This window comes from Peromyscus leucopus, chromosome 8b (assembly GCF_004664715.2).
Source record: "Peromyscus leucopus breed LL Stock chromosome 8b, UCI_PerLeu_2.1, whole genome shotgun sequence".
Classification (NCBI taxonomy): domain Eukaryota; kingdom Metazoa; phylum Chordata; class Mammalia; order Rodentia; family Cricetidae; genus Peromyscus; species Peromyscus leucopus.
This window is the reverse complement of record NC_051086.1, coordinates 33,977,340-33,991,903: the sequence shown is the minus strand read 5'-3', so window position 1 is coordinate 33,991,903 and position 14,564 is coordinate 33,977,340. Positions and strand designations below refer to the sequence as shown.

The 14,564-nt window shown below is 45.9% G+C and overlaps 1 protein-coding gene across 4 annotated transcripts in view; it reads left to right on the top strand.

Annotated features, from left to right (window-relative positions):
• The window catches only part of LOC114687574 (zinc finger protein 454-like), a 32,247-nt gene that overhangs the window by 12,385 nt on the left and 5,298 nt on the right, over window positions 1-14,564 (top strand). Inside the window, exons 2-5 of one of the 4 annotated variants that reach the window (XM_037201508.1) lie at window positions 103-1,071; window positions 1,598-2,059; window positions 5,092-5,218; window positions 5,602-5,691. In XM_037201508.1, coding sequence (XP_037057403.1) covers window positions 2,027-2,059; window positions 5,092-5,218; window positions 5,602-5,691 — 250 coding nt within the window. In that variant the 5' untranslated portion in view covers window positions 103-1,071; window positions 1,598-2,026. Of the gene's footprint in view, window positions 1-102; window positions 2,060-3,038; window positions 3,878-5,091; window positions 5,219-5,601; window positions 5,692-14,564 lie in introns of those variants that run through there. The other 3 variants (XM_037201509.1, XM_028862177.2, XM_037201510.1) reach the window with 3 other exon arrangements.

The following is a 14,564-nucleotide window of genomic DNA, read 5'->3' as shown; positions in this document are numbered from 1 at the left end:
GGTCGTACTGTCCTGTCACTCCCTGATGAATATTTTCTGTTTGATGGACCACCTTCCCTAGTCAAGCCAACCCTCCAGTGCAGGGTTACTCTGTTTCTCCAGCCTCTGCACAGTGCCTGGCACCTACATGCTCCCTAAGTGAGAGAACGACACCTTTAAAGCACCGGACAGAGTCACAGACATTGCATCCTGAAGGGTAGCCAGCCGTCCCTGAAGTGCCAATCCTCAGGTCATATTTTAAATTTTAAATTTAATTGTTTTACTATTTTGCCAACAAGAAAGTTGCTCCATGAATACTTACTACATATTCAAAGGCAACTAAATATTTCTAGGCGGAGGCCCTGGTTACATCACCCCATCCTCGCCGGCTCCACCCCGCGGTCCCAGAAAGACTTGTTGACCTCCAGGGTCGTCGCTCCCCTACTTCACTCCTGTTCCTCCCACCTCTCATCCCCGCGCGTCTGGGTGACAGCCACGTAGCCCCGCTGCATTGAGCGCTCTGCCAGCGCCGCACGGACCCAAGTGCCTGTCGAGAGCGCGATCCTGACAGTCTTTCCAGCCCTTTCCCAGAAGCTCGGCCCTCCTATGCAGTTTCTGGATCTTCCCGGGCTTTAGTCGCAGGTCCCAGAGTCGAGCTCCCCGGGAATGACAACATCCTGGGCCGTGTTTACCGCAGAAACACAAGCAAGCATCCTTCGTAGAACCCGATCGCATTCCTGCTCCACGCTGGGTGGAAGACGATTCAGTGCCCCCGCGGAGGAGTCTGGGAACTGTAGTTCAGCCCACAAAGCCACTCTGCGCCGGCGTACATCATCACTTTTGCCTTCCACTATCCCTCTGGGAAAAGGAGTCCGAAATCCTAGAGTTGCAGCACCGTGATTTGTGGGAATTAGGGTCCCCGGCTCCAGGAGCAATGCGCACGCGCGATCCCGCTTCAGGCTGCAGGCTCCAGCTCATTGTGTCCTGACTGCTATGTGGCGGCTATGCTCTGTCGCCGCGGTGGTGGCGCCTCGAAGGGCAGCCCCTCGGTGACCAGCAGTGTCCAGAGTGGAGCCGGAGAGCGACGGTCAGGTCTGGGGGAAGGGCGTGCTGGGTTGTGGTCCGTTTTAGAGGACATGGATCCCATGCCCTTAACTTCGCAGCATGTGTACTGAGATTTGACTCCACACAGAGAAAGGACTGGCAGAATGGTCTTGTGGTGGACCTGAGGGGTCCGAACGTGATTGCATATGGAGAAGGGTGGTTGTCTCTAGCGTGTCTGAGGGCAGACTCAGGAAGGCGGTTAGCATCCAATTGATGAGTATATTCCCGGTGGGGCTTCAAGTCCTGTCTGAGGAACTTGAGAATGGGGCAACTGCAGTGCAGCCCCTGCATGTGACAAAGCGGTGAAGGGTGACCTGTGTGAATGACCCCCGCCCACTCCCCACCCCACCCACACATACACAGCACGCAAATACACTGCCTTTGACTCCGGGTCACTCAACCGAACCCAAAGGAGAATCCTGAGACCACAAAAGAGTTTGGCCTGCAAGGCTTCTGAGATGAAGATCTGGCTTGCTTAGCTCCTCTTCCTTTCCCCCTCCTTCCCTCTCACCAGGATCAAGCAGTCCTGGGAGGAAAGATGTCTTCAGACTCCCAACCGTACCTTTAGGGAAAAGGACAGAGGATGGTTTGAGAACTGCCGGCCTGGACAAGCTTTCGGCAAGGGAAAGTCAAAGCCGTTAAGACGCAGAACGGGAAGGCATGGAGGATCTCACCAAAGGAAAGATGCCAAGAGGAAATGGCACGGGGAGCAAGTCACCTTGCAGATGAGACAAGGAGGAACTCTCTCAGAAGCATTAGGGAACTAGGAGCAAACTAACCAAAGGCTATGGATGGTCAGGTTCACACCCTGTGACTTTTGACCCAGCCCTCTCATCACAGGTGTGCAGGCGCTTCTAGCCTGAGGGAACCCCACAGGTGCAAAGCTCCTCACCTGCCTCCTCCGTGCTTGGTGGTCCTCAGAGAGCTCAGCAGAGAAGAAGAAATGGCTGCCAGCCACCTCCCAGCCCTGGTCCAGGTGAGTGGAGGAGTGTTGTGAGTCACCCGCCCCCGCTGCTGGGTTCTTGACTTGAAGAATATAAGGTTGTTTGCTCTGACCCCAGCCTCCCCCAAACACCTGACCCCAGTTGCTCCCCTCCACTTCCTATCTCATCCTAGCAGGCTTTGGAGCTTTACATACGTCATGTAAATGGCACAGCAGGCGGGCAGGAGTCTAGCTTAGTCTGAAATGAAAATCTTACACTTTGTATTAGCCAGTAAGATGGGAGTCCAAAATGGTAAAAACAGGGTCTGGCAAAGGAACCAAGAGAAGGAATTGGAACTTTTTCCTGTGAAAATGGAGTTTTGTAGACTCCTCTCGATTCTTTCTTTCTTTTCAAGATACCATGTATCTTTTGTTTCAGAGGACTATTTAATGTCACTAAAAATATTCGAAGAACTCTACTTCTAGAGGCTAGGAGTAAAGCTTTGTGGTAGAGAACTTTGCTGGTATGTAAAAGGCCCTCGGTTCAGTCTCCAGCAACACACACACACACACACACACACACACACACACACACACACACACAGAGCTGAGCATGATGGTTTACACCTGTAATCCTAACACTTGGAAGGCTGCAGGAAGAAGATTGAAAGTTCAGGGCCAGCATGGGTTACATGGAGAGCCTTCTACATAGAGCTCAGTGTAAACGGACATTTCCTGTCCCAACTACCTGTTCCCAAATACCTGGGAGCCTCTTCCCAAATTACCACACAGAGGCTTATATTAATTATAAATACTCAGCTAATAGCTCAGGCTTGTTACTAACTAGCTTACAACTTAAATTAACCCATTTCTATCAATCTATGTATTGCCATGTGGCTCGTGGCTTTACCTGTCTTCTAGCATGTCTTGCTTCCTGGGCAGCTGGCTGACTGGTGTCTCTCCTGACTCCACCCTCTTTCCCAGCATTCTCAGTTTGGCTTTCCTACCTAACTTCCTGCCCAGCTACTGGCCTGTCAGCTTTTTATCAACCAATGAGAGTAATACATATTCATAGTATAGAGAAGGATTGTTCCAAAGCAGCTCAGAGCTGAAAAATAGTGTGAGTAGCGCCAGCCTGTTTATAGCCAGATTCATTTGGTAAAATCTATTTTAATTTGAGGCCTTTAACTGTAACATATGGGAGGTGAGAAGCTGGGTGAACAGCCAACAGTTTCAGCTTGCTGACTGCTCATTCCCTTGGTTTTTTTTGTAAGCAAATGAGCTTCATTTAGAGGTTGAAAGTTCAAGATCCGGCGGCCATGTGTAGCAAGGGCTCTCTGCTGCATTGTATGTAGTGGATGGTACCACAAGGCGGGAAGGAAAGGGGTGTGGAGAGTGTTGTATGGTGAGAGGAAACAAGAAAGAGTGCCAGAGGTGTTAAATTCCCTTCCTAACAACCTGCTCATAATAGCCACTGCAGTCCAGAGAGACCTGCCCCATCCTCCCGTTCCCACAAGCTGTGCAGTGCGCCCTCCAGAGAATGGAACTCAAGTAACTCAATCCCTTCCCCTGTGAGCCCCACCTCTTACAGATTCCCACTTCCCAACACATTGGCACTGGACACCAGGCACATGTATGTTGGAGGAATGAACCATATCTGAGGCACAGCACTTAAACCCTGTTTATGTTGTTTACAGGTTACCAAGATTTGGCTGCCATCGGGCAGACCTAACTTAGGGATATAAAATGTGCCAGGTCTGTGAACTATGTTAGAAACCTGAGATGAATAACAGTTCTTGATAAATCAGTTCATGGGTTCACTTCAGCCAGTGGTTCTTGGCTCCTCGATGTGTGCCAAGGCTTTGGGTACAGGTAACAAACTTAATTAAGCTGTCGTAAGTTAAAGCAGGCATTTTTCTGGCTTCCCCTTGACCCTTCCTCCTCAGTGCACACTAGCTCCCTGTGAAAACCACACAGTGAGCGGTGCTGTTCTCCATGCTCGATTTCAGGCTCCTGAGAGACACTCTTTCTGTTCTTGTTCAGAATTTCCAAAGAAGAGATGAGTTATAATCAGAGAAGACATGGGATCATAGCACAGAATGATTATGTCCGTGGTGTGTGTGTGTGTGTGTGTGTGTGTGTGTGTGTGTGTGTGTGTGTACACTCACACATGTGTTGGGGTGGGTAGAGGAGCAGTTGAAGGAAAGGAAGTCTTACTGAAAACAGTGGTTATGTGCCACCCAATGACATGGGTACATTCTGAGAAGTGCATCGTGAAGCTGTTTCATCTTGATGTGAACACGGAGGGTTTTCCTCCCAACCTAAATGGTGTGGGTCGGCCATTCAATCTGGCCTCCTAGGGTAATCCAGAGATGTGGAAAGCATGAAACACGTGAGGTTACTGCTGGGGAAACACGGCATACTGTTCTACAGTAAAGGTTTCTTGAATGTATCAGAGTGTACTCTAAAATAATGATTTAAAAAGAGTACAACAGGTGTATCAATGTTGTTTGCTATTATGATCATGGGTTAGCTGCTCTACAATACTGTCTGCATTATACTTTTAATTGTTTGTTTGTTTCGAGACAGGGTTTCTCTGTGTAGTTTTGGCGCCTGTCCTGGATCTCGCTCTGTAGACCAGGCTGGCCTGGAACTCACAGAGATCTGCCTGGCTCTGCCTCCCGAGTGCTGGGATTAAAGGCGTGCACCACTATCGCCCAGCTACATTATGCTTTTATATTACTGCTGGTGCAATATGTTTATCTAAACAATCATCAACACAAACATGGAAGTCTGTGTTATGCTGACATTACACCAGCTACATTAGGGCTGTGGAGAAAGATGGGAGGTGGTGTGGGCAAGTAAACAAGTTCACAGTCTCACTGTTTCTCTACTACTGGCGTCAAAGTGGAGGACAAAACATGTCTTCAGCGCAAAGCTCAGCCTAGGAGATCCCGAAGACATGCCTAGCTTGTCTCTGGACACCAGCTTCCTGCAGGCTAATGGTCCCCATGAGCTTCTGGGACAGCCAGTATGGGCTTTCCTGTGGTATCTCCTGGTCTGTAAGAAAGGGTTCTCTGTTACAGGACTTGGTGACCTTCAAGGATGTGGCTGTGCTCTTCACCCAGGAGGAGTGGAGACAGCTGAGCTCTGCCCAGAGGGCCCTGTACAGGGATGTGATGTCAGAGAACTACAGCAACCTGGTCTCGCTGGGTAAGCTGGACACCACAGCATTTAGCTTCACCTCTGGGGACTTGTTAGGACACCCCCCCCCCCCAAAACTGCCATACAACAGATTGGGTTGGAATTGAGCCTGCTGATGATACTGCCTTCCTTCACTCCTACCATGTGTCTGTCCCCTTGGGGTCCCCAGAGCTCTGCTGAAGTCATACCTGGAGATGTGTCACAATTGAGAGGGATATGAAAACAGACTGTCTGTTTCAAGCCCAAGCCACCACACACACACAAATATGCTCCCCTTCCTTTCTGATCACCATTTCCAGAAAGTTCTGAGGACCAGGTCTCATCCTTACAATGACTTTTATCTCCATTATGAACAGATAAGATCAATTTTTTTTTTCCTCCTTCAAAAACAGGACTCTCGGGATCCAAACCAGATGTGTTTTTTCACCTGGAAAAGGCAGACAAATGCGTGTCAGAGGATGCTCCAGGAGGCTTTGTTCTTGGTAAGAACCATGCGTGTGGGACATTGGGAGGAGCCCAGTCGGTGGGGTAGGCATGAGGTCTCAGCAGACATGACAGGCCTGCGCCACATTGTCCCAGCATACATACCCAAACTGGCATGCATCATGAAAGTCTGTGCTTGTTGGAGTCCTTCCTGCCGTCATCTCTTTCCTCTCTTTGGTTCACATTAATTAGTAGTCTGGGGCTGGAGAGGTGGCTCAGCAGTTAAGAGTGCTTGCCCCTCTTCCTGAGGACCCGACTTCAGTTCCCAGTACCCCTGCTGGGCAGCTCACAGTTGCCTGTAACTCCAGCTCCAGGGGATCCAACATCCTCATCTGGCCTCCATAGGCACACTGCACACACATGCATTCACATAAATGAAAATAAATTTTTAAAAAAATTAGCAGTCCTCTTCCCCCACTCCTGTGTTGGAGTGGCCTCTCTTACATCCAGTGTGCAGGGGCCACCCGGGCTCCTCTGGTGAGGAGTCTCCTGGGGCTCTGGAGACAGTTCTGTGCTCACTGAAGCTCCCCTTTTTCTAGTGACACTCTACACATGTCCTCACCTCCCTCTTCTTTCTCCAACCACACGGAAATATATTCAGCCAGCATTGACCTGCCCTGGTGTTCCAGGCTGTGTGCTTGGCTGCAGGTGCCAGAAGGGCCAGGATTGTTGTAGACTTGGCTGTATGGCTCACACCTGGTGCAGTTGTGCTTGCTAGTGAGACTGGATGCCTGGGATGGAGAGAGCAGGACAGCTCAGGGACTGTCACTTGTTCTGAGGAGTCCCCTGGGGGTTGTGACTCCAAGATGGGGATATGTCTTCCTGCTACTTTGAAGTATTCTAGAAAGTTCCCTGCTTTACCTAAGATGCTGTAACATTACACTTTCCTGTAGTGTGTTACAGGCTGTAAAATATCTTTTTTTTTTTTTTTTTTTGAGACAGAGTCTCTCTCCACATAGCCCTGGCTGTCTTGGAAGTTGCTATGTAGACCAGACTAACCTTGAACTTACAGAGATCCACCTGTCTCTGCCTCCTGAGTGCTGGGATTAAAGGTGTGCGCCACCACACCTGACCTGTAAAGTATCTTTTAAAACCTCTTATTACTATTTTTTTCACTGTGATCCAGTGAAATAGGCAGAGGTTTATATTTTATAGCTGATATCTACCCACCTCAAATGTTTAGAACTCAATGCTTGATAGAATTTAACTATCATAACTTAAATTTGCAGTTATTAAATATTCATTGACCACTGATGGAGCTCAGTGATAGAGCATGCGTGAGATCTTAGGTCAATGTTTCTCAACCTATAGGTCACCTTTTGGGGGTTGGATGACCTTTTGCAGGGGTCACCTAAGACTATCAGAAAACACAGATATTCACATTATGATTCATAACAGTAGCAAAATTACAGTTATGAAGTAGCAACAAAAATAATCTATGGTTGGGGGTCACCACAATATGAGAAACTGTATTAAAGGGTTCCAGCATTAGGAAGGTTGAGAACCAACTGTCCTAGGTTCAATCCCCAGTACAGGGAAATAAACATCTTTAACTCACCCCTATAGAATATTCTATGGATTTGATGTTCTTTGACAACCAAATGCCTTAACTCACTAAGCCATCTTGCCAGCCCAAAATCTCCAACATTTTGAGTACTGACAAGCCACCAAACCTGACCTCAGATGACAGATTGAGGTCAAAATTCAGACACTGAAAGTATTCTATAAGATTACCTTAGGTTGTATGTATAAAGTATACATAAACAAAAGGGGGTTCATGTTTAATCTTGGATCCCATCCCCAAGATTTCTCCTTATGCTTGTGCAGACATCCCAAAATGAAAAAAAACAACAACAACAGTGAAACACTCTCTTCCCAGGCATTATTTCTGACAAGGACTGCTCAGCTGTATTATATTAAAATTTTTTCACTTTTAAGTCATATACATCCTATTGCCCACCCCTTTTCAGCATCTCTTCCCCCCCTCTCATGGGCTCCTTTCTTGTTTCGTAGCTTATACCCACACTCACATAAAAACATTACAAGCTGGGATACAATGAGTGAGAATATGTAATTTTTTCCTTCTCAGTCTGAGTTACCTCGCATAATATAACACTTTCCCTCTCCTTCCATTTTCCTAAGACTTGCGTTTTTCTTTATGGTTTCCTAAAATTCGCTATATATATTACCACATTTTCATCATCATTTCCTGTTGATGGACATCTAGGCTGGTTCCATTTTCTGACTATTGTGAATTAAGCACAAATAAGATGTGGTGCGGTGTAGAGTGCCTTGAGTATCTGTTAAGCATGAGATAGCCGGGTCAGACGGTAGTTGAATTTTTAATTTTTTTTTTTTTTAAGAAATCTCCATACTGATTTCCATATGGCTGTGCTTTACACTCCCACCAGCAGGAAATAAGGCTTTTTCTCTTTGCCCACATCTCTTTGCCAACACTCACACTTAGACAGTTATTTTTAATCACAGAAAGAAAAATACCATGGTAGATGGTTTTGCTTTTTATGTTTTCTGTCCTCGGGCCACGAGCGGACAGAGCTGAGAGTTGAGTGCTACCCAGGATGCTCTGGGGTAGGCATTTTGCTTGCTGACACACTTAATCTTTAATATCCTGCAAATCAAGAGTGTACTCTGCAGCCGACCCCACCCAGTGGAGATAACGGATTAGGACTGATTGATGCTGCTCTTGGGGAGGGGGGGTTAACATAAACCCACCTGGCTCCAAAGCTCTTGCATTTTCTTCTTTTCTCCTTTTCATTCCTTTTGATCGTGCAGAATCCCAAGGGAACCCACCAGACCTTCTCTCAAGTAGCTGCTGGTCATTTTTATACTTCCTTCCTCATTTATTAATCATCTGTTATGTCTCGGTGTCTCCTACCCTTTAGCTTTCCCTTCTCGTTTTTGATCTATGAATGTGTTCGTTTATAACCATATAATTTTATTTCCTTTTACTTTACTTGTGTATGCGTGCGTGCGTGCGTGCGTGCGTGCGTGCGTGCGTGCGTGCGTCTACAGAGACAGAAGCCAGAGGATGTTGAGCATCATCCTCTGTCTTATTCCCTTGAGGCAGGCTCTCTCACTGAACCTGGAGCTGGCTATCTTTCAGCTAGACTGGTGGCCAGCAAGCCCCGTGATTTTCCTGTCTCTGTCACCCTCCTCTCCAGTGCTGGGGTTGCAGCTGCTGGAGGCCACACCCGGCCTTTACCTGATGCTAGGGATCCAAACTCAGGTTCTCATGCGCCTGCAGCAAGTGCTCTTACCTATTAAGCCACCATTCCCACCCCTACTTATCACATTAATGTTGCGTTATGTCCTCTTATTCTCTGTCTTCATTGCACTGTTTTCTCTTACATTTATTGGGAAAATTTTTAGAGCTGATATTGGCCTTCCATGTTGCAATTTTATTTTTGCACTTAGCATTATAATTTCTTTTTGAGCCTTAAAATACATTTATTTTGAATATTGTACACCGGCTATAAAAATAACATATAAGCCGGGCAGTGGTGGCACACGCCTTTAATCCCAGCACTCGGGAGGCAGAGCCAGGCGGATCTCTGTGAGTTCGAGGCCAGCCTGGGCTACCAAGTGAGTTCCAGGAAAGGCGCAAAGCTACACAGAGAAACCCTGTCTCGAAAAACCAAAAACAAACAAAACAAAAAAAACCATATAAGTTTTGAACAGCCCTAAGGAGTATAAACAATGATAAAGATGCAATACTCATATCCTACCACCCAGTTTAAGAATGAGATCTAACCTCATCTTTGAAGTCCAGCATGATTCCTCACCACATCTTCCTCCTGGTACACTAGAAAACCACTAGCTTGGTTTTAAATGTTGTTGTTTTGTTGTTGTTGCTGGTGGTGGTGGTGGTGGTGGTGGTGGTGGTGGTGGTGGTGGATTTTGGCTATCCTGGAACTTGCTCTGCAGAGCAGAGTGGCCTCGAATTCAGGGTGATGTTTATCACCATGTCTGACTTTGTTTTATTATTGGGGGGGGGGCGGTGGTGGTGCATGTGAGTGCAGTGCTCTCAGAGACCAAGAGAGGGCATCAGATTCTCCTGTAGCTGCAGTTGTGAGTCGAGTTCACCACCACCACCACCACATCACCACCACCCCCACCACCACCACCACCACCACCACCACCACCACCACCACCACCCACCACCACCCCACCACCACCACCACCACCACCACCAGTACTGGAAGGGGAACTCAGGTCCCCAGGCTGCTGAACTTTCTCTTCAGCCCTGATAGCTTTGTTTTGTGCCAGTATTTCCTGGACTTCTTTTCCGAGTCATATTTTCTTGCTGTGGCAAAATACCTGAGAGAAATGACTCAGAATGAAGGTTTATTCTGGCTCAGTTCCAGAGTTTGTAGTCCATGGTGAGCTGGCTCCATTGCTTTTGGTGGCCTGGAAGCTAAGGGACAAAACAGGAAGGGGTCAGGAACAAGACATACTCACAGGGACATGCCTCCTCCAACCAAACCCTGCCTCCTACAAGCTCATTCTACTAGGAACTAAAAATGAGTGAGGTTAAGACTTGGGGGTGGCTTAGTGTGTCAATGCCTGCTGCGCAAACAGCAGGACCTGACTTCAGATCCCCACCTCTTGGGTGAAAGCTGTACATGGCATCACACATCTGTAACCCTAGCATTGGAGGGCAGAGCCGGGAGGCTCCTAGGGCCACTGCCCAGCCAGTCTAGTGAAACAGCAAACTCATGAGACCCCATCTCAAAAAAAAAAAAGATAGAGAGTGACTGAGGAAGTCACCCAAAGTTAACCTCTGACTTCTACAAGTGTTCTCAACTAACATCCTGGTTGGATCCCTGAATTTTGCCTGTGAGATGATATCGAGCTTTTCATTCCCAATCTTGAGTTGTTTCCCAAGAACTGCTACCATTCTCTACCTTTTTTGGGGGGAGGGAGTAAAGGTGAATCTCAACTTTCTTTGAATAATGCATAGTATTGAGACATAACTTCTGATATTTAAAATCACCTTTACCTATTGAACCATCTCCATGGTCCTATCCTAGATTTTTTGAAGTAAACTGATTTTGAAGTAATATGTAATACAAAAAAAAGTACACATATCTAATAAATTATAACAGCATAAACACATCTGTATAATCAACATTCACATAAAGAAAAATTACGTCACCCCTGTAACCACTGCCCCCCAGTCCCCTCTCTTTCTTTTGACTCACTGTTAACACATTTATTTTGTCCTTTCTTAAATTATGTAATTGGGATCGGAAGAACTTCACTCTTCTGTGTCTGCCATCTTTCAAGTCACATGACATGCAGCAGCAGTCGGCTCACCCTCATGGCCGGCCCTATTATGATTTACCACATAAACTGGGGAGTCTGCTCGGCATCTGGTTTTCTTCTGCCTCGGTGCTGTTTTCTTACGGAATGATGGCTGCTGGGATCATTTCTCCAGCTAATAGAAAGTGTGTGTGTGTTCACATTTTTGTCCAGTGTGTCCCCAAGAAGTTCTGTGTTTATGCATCTTTTCAGCCTTAGTAGACCTAGTGAAGTAGTTTCACAAATGTTTGTACTGGTTTATATTCCACGTCCTCTTACACCCTTGGAGTGTGTCAGCATTCTGGAGGATGTGCGGAGTGTCTCAGTTGATGACGCTGAACCTCGTTATGCTTTTATTTGTATTAAACACCTAAGTATCCTCTTGTATAAAGGATCCATAAGACTTCCCTCCCTTTCTGCTTAGCTGTCTGACCTACTCTTGTTGATTTAGAGAAGTGTATAGTGAGGGTTTTGGTTCCCTCTCTGGACAGTGATGCCATCTGATAAGCACAGGTTTTCCATTTTTAAGGTAGTTTAATGTATTTCAGTTCTTTTTCTTCCTGTGGCTAATGCTTGTGTCTTTTTAAAAATGTATGGTGGAGGGGCAGTGGTGGAAGAGGTCCCAGGACAGCTTTTCAGGATTGGATTCTCTCCTTCACCTTGTTTTTGAGGCAGGGTCTCTCTCATTTCTCCTGCTGTTCTCATACTCCAGACTGGCTGGCCTGCAAGGTCCCGGGCAGCCCTCCTGTTACCATGTCCCGCCTCCCCATAGGAGTGCTGGGACTACAGATGCAGACCACTGCAGCTGCCTTGTACCTGCGTTCTGGGAGTTAGGCTGGAGGAACAAGCACTTCTCCCTACCTAGCCATCTCCCTGGCCCCTGGTGTCCCTGTTGCAGGTGTCCTAAGCTAATGACAGTCTGTTTCCTCTAACAGCTTTATTATCTTTCATGTTTAGGCCCACAGTTTGAGTTTCTCTCTGGAGATCCAGCCGACCAGGATCACTTACTAAAAGGACCGTTTTCCCCCAAGTACACCATGCCTTCCCCTTGTCAGGCATACACTGACTGCTAATGCGTAGGTCAGTTCCGGGTTCTGTAATCTGGTCTATGAGTCCGTTTATGAGCCATTGAGTTTCACTGTCTGTTTAATCCCATGCTATTCTAATGCTTCCAGTTACTCTAGAGTGGTAATGAGTCTTACACTTGTCAACACGGCTTTTCCAGTTTTGCTGTTTATTGCATTTAGAACTTTAGGCTTGTCCATTCAGTTTCTGCAAAATTCCTGTTAAGGTTTTCCACAGAATTTCCCAGAATGTGTAGTTTAAGTGGGGAATTTAGAGTATTCCATTCCTTTGGCTATGGTATATTCCTACTATTTTTAGATTTTTGTTAATTTCTCTGGGATGTTATTGTCTGAGGGTTACAGTCCTGTTCATCTTTTGTTACGCAGTATTTACTTCACAGTGTTATTGTTTTTGATGTAAGTATTCATCTTTTGGGAGTCTCACTTTCTAATTAATTGTTGCTGGTATGTGATATACTGTAGTTTTTACATTCCCTAATTTATTCCTATTTTACATTTTATAAGAACATAGTCATGTCAAATGATAACATTTTTATTTCTTGTTTTCCAAATTTTAATCAATTTTTTAAGGTAGGGGCCCACTATATAACCCTGACTGTCCTGAAACTAGTTCTGTAGACCAGGCTGGCCTCAAACTCACAGAGTCTCATAAACTTGCCTGTCTCTGCCTCCCGAGCACTGGCATTAAAGGCCTGCACCACCCCTGCCCAGCTCAGTTTTTTTGAGGTAGAGTCTGTCCCGATGCTGCCTTAACACTTGGAGTACTTAACACTCTAGTGAGAAACACAAAGAAAACCCACTTAGGTGCCTCACATGAACACTTCCAAACACTGCCATTAGTAACATGGGCTTCTCTCAATGCCTTCCCTGGTCTTGTTAAAGGCAGATCAGGTTTTAAATTCTTGCTTTTTAACTCTCTTGACAGTTTGTTTATTTCCTTCTTTGTTGGGTTGAATTTTCTCTTTTTCTAATCTCTTGATATTAACAGTCAGTTTATCAATGTATTTCCTATCTTCAGAAGTTTTAGCTGTCCTGTGAGCTCCTGCTGGTATCTGTATGGACAGCATCATTGACTTCAAAAGATTTCTAATTGTCTTCATGATGTCCCTTTTGATGCGCCAGTTATGTAGACACGGATCACTTTCCTTCTGGTCGCTCTGGTTTGGACTTGGGACATTTTGAGTCCTGTCCTAGGTGTGCACACAGAGGGGGTGGGAATGGTCCCATTTCGCGCCTGGAGTATGGCCCTTTGCTTTCTCAATGCTGTGGAATTTGTCTGCTGCTAATATAAGCAGCCATCTTTCTTTTACGTTTTCAGTCTTCCCATCCTTTTGTCTTTTCTATTTCAGTGTCTGTGTTTCCCTGTTTCTTTTCTAATGCCCTGTAGCTGGGCTCTGTTTATTTAGATTGGTTATTCTTTGTGTGGACTTGGATGTCTGCTCCCTGTTCACACTGTTGGTTCACCTGCTTTAAATCCCGTTTGTCTTTCTTCCCTTTCTCTTGGATCGATTGTTTTTATTTTTCACTTCGGTCCTATATTAGCTAGTTGATTTACAGTCTTTTGCCTTTTAGTAGTATATGTAATATTTATAACCAGCTTTTAATTATCCAAAATAACGTTTTTACTTGTTCTAATTCTCGCACGGGACTGGGGGTGTGGCTCAGTGGGTAGAGTCCTTGTCTAACATGCACCAAGCCCTGGTTCAATCCCAGCACTGCATAAAGTGGGCTTTGTGTCTGTCACACACCTGTAATCCCAGCTCTTGGGAGGTGAGGGTAAGAGGGTTAGAAGTTCAAGGTCATTGTCCAATACATAGTGAGTTCAAGACTGGCCTGGGATACCTGAGATGCTGTGCTGTCCCCGCCCCCCCAAAAAAAAATCCCTGACAGTGCTGGCACCTCTCAGTATTAAAATGTCCCCTTGTGGCCTTTTTTGTGTTATTCCGTTATGATTTTTTCCTATGTATTTTAATTCTACAAATCTTAAGGCAGTATAATCATTATATAATGTAATCAGTATTTATTGTCCAAAATTCGCTTTTTCTACTACTTATTCCCTCTTTTTCTGTATTTCCACAGGTTTGCTTTTTCATCCGTCAGGGACACTCAGGTTTCCTTGGAACAGAGCCGTGGACACTGTCTCTGGTGTCTTTGCAGGCTAATGTCTGTTTCGTGTTTACTCTTTAGAAATGTTTTCTCTTTTGAGTTTGGCAGTGAGGTTCTTTTAACACTTGCGCTGTTAGTTCATTGTCTTCTGGGTTCTATGGTGTGCATTGACAAGACCCGTTTTTACCCGTTACGGGTCCGGTCACTTCCCAGACATCCTTTGGCCCTCTGTTACTCTTCTGTGGTGCCCCAGATGGACTTTAGTGTTGACCATGTCTGTTTAAAGTAAGGGCTTGTCTTCCAAGCTCATGATTTAAGCCTTACAATGCACCTGCTCACTTTTCTTTTCTAGATAATTT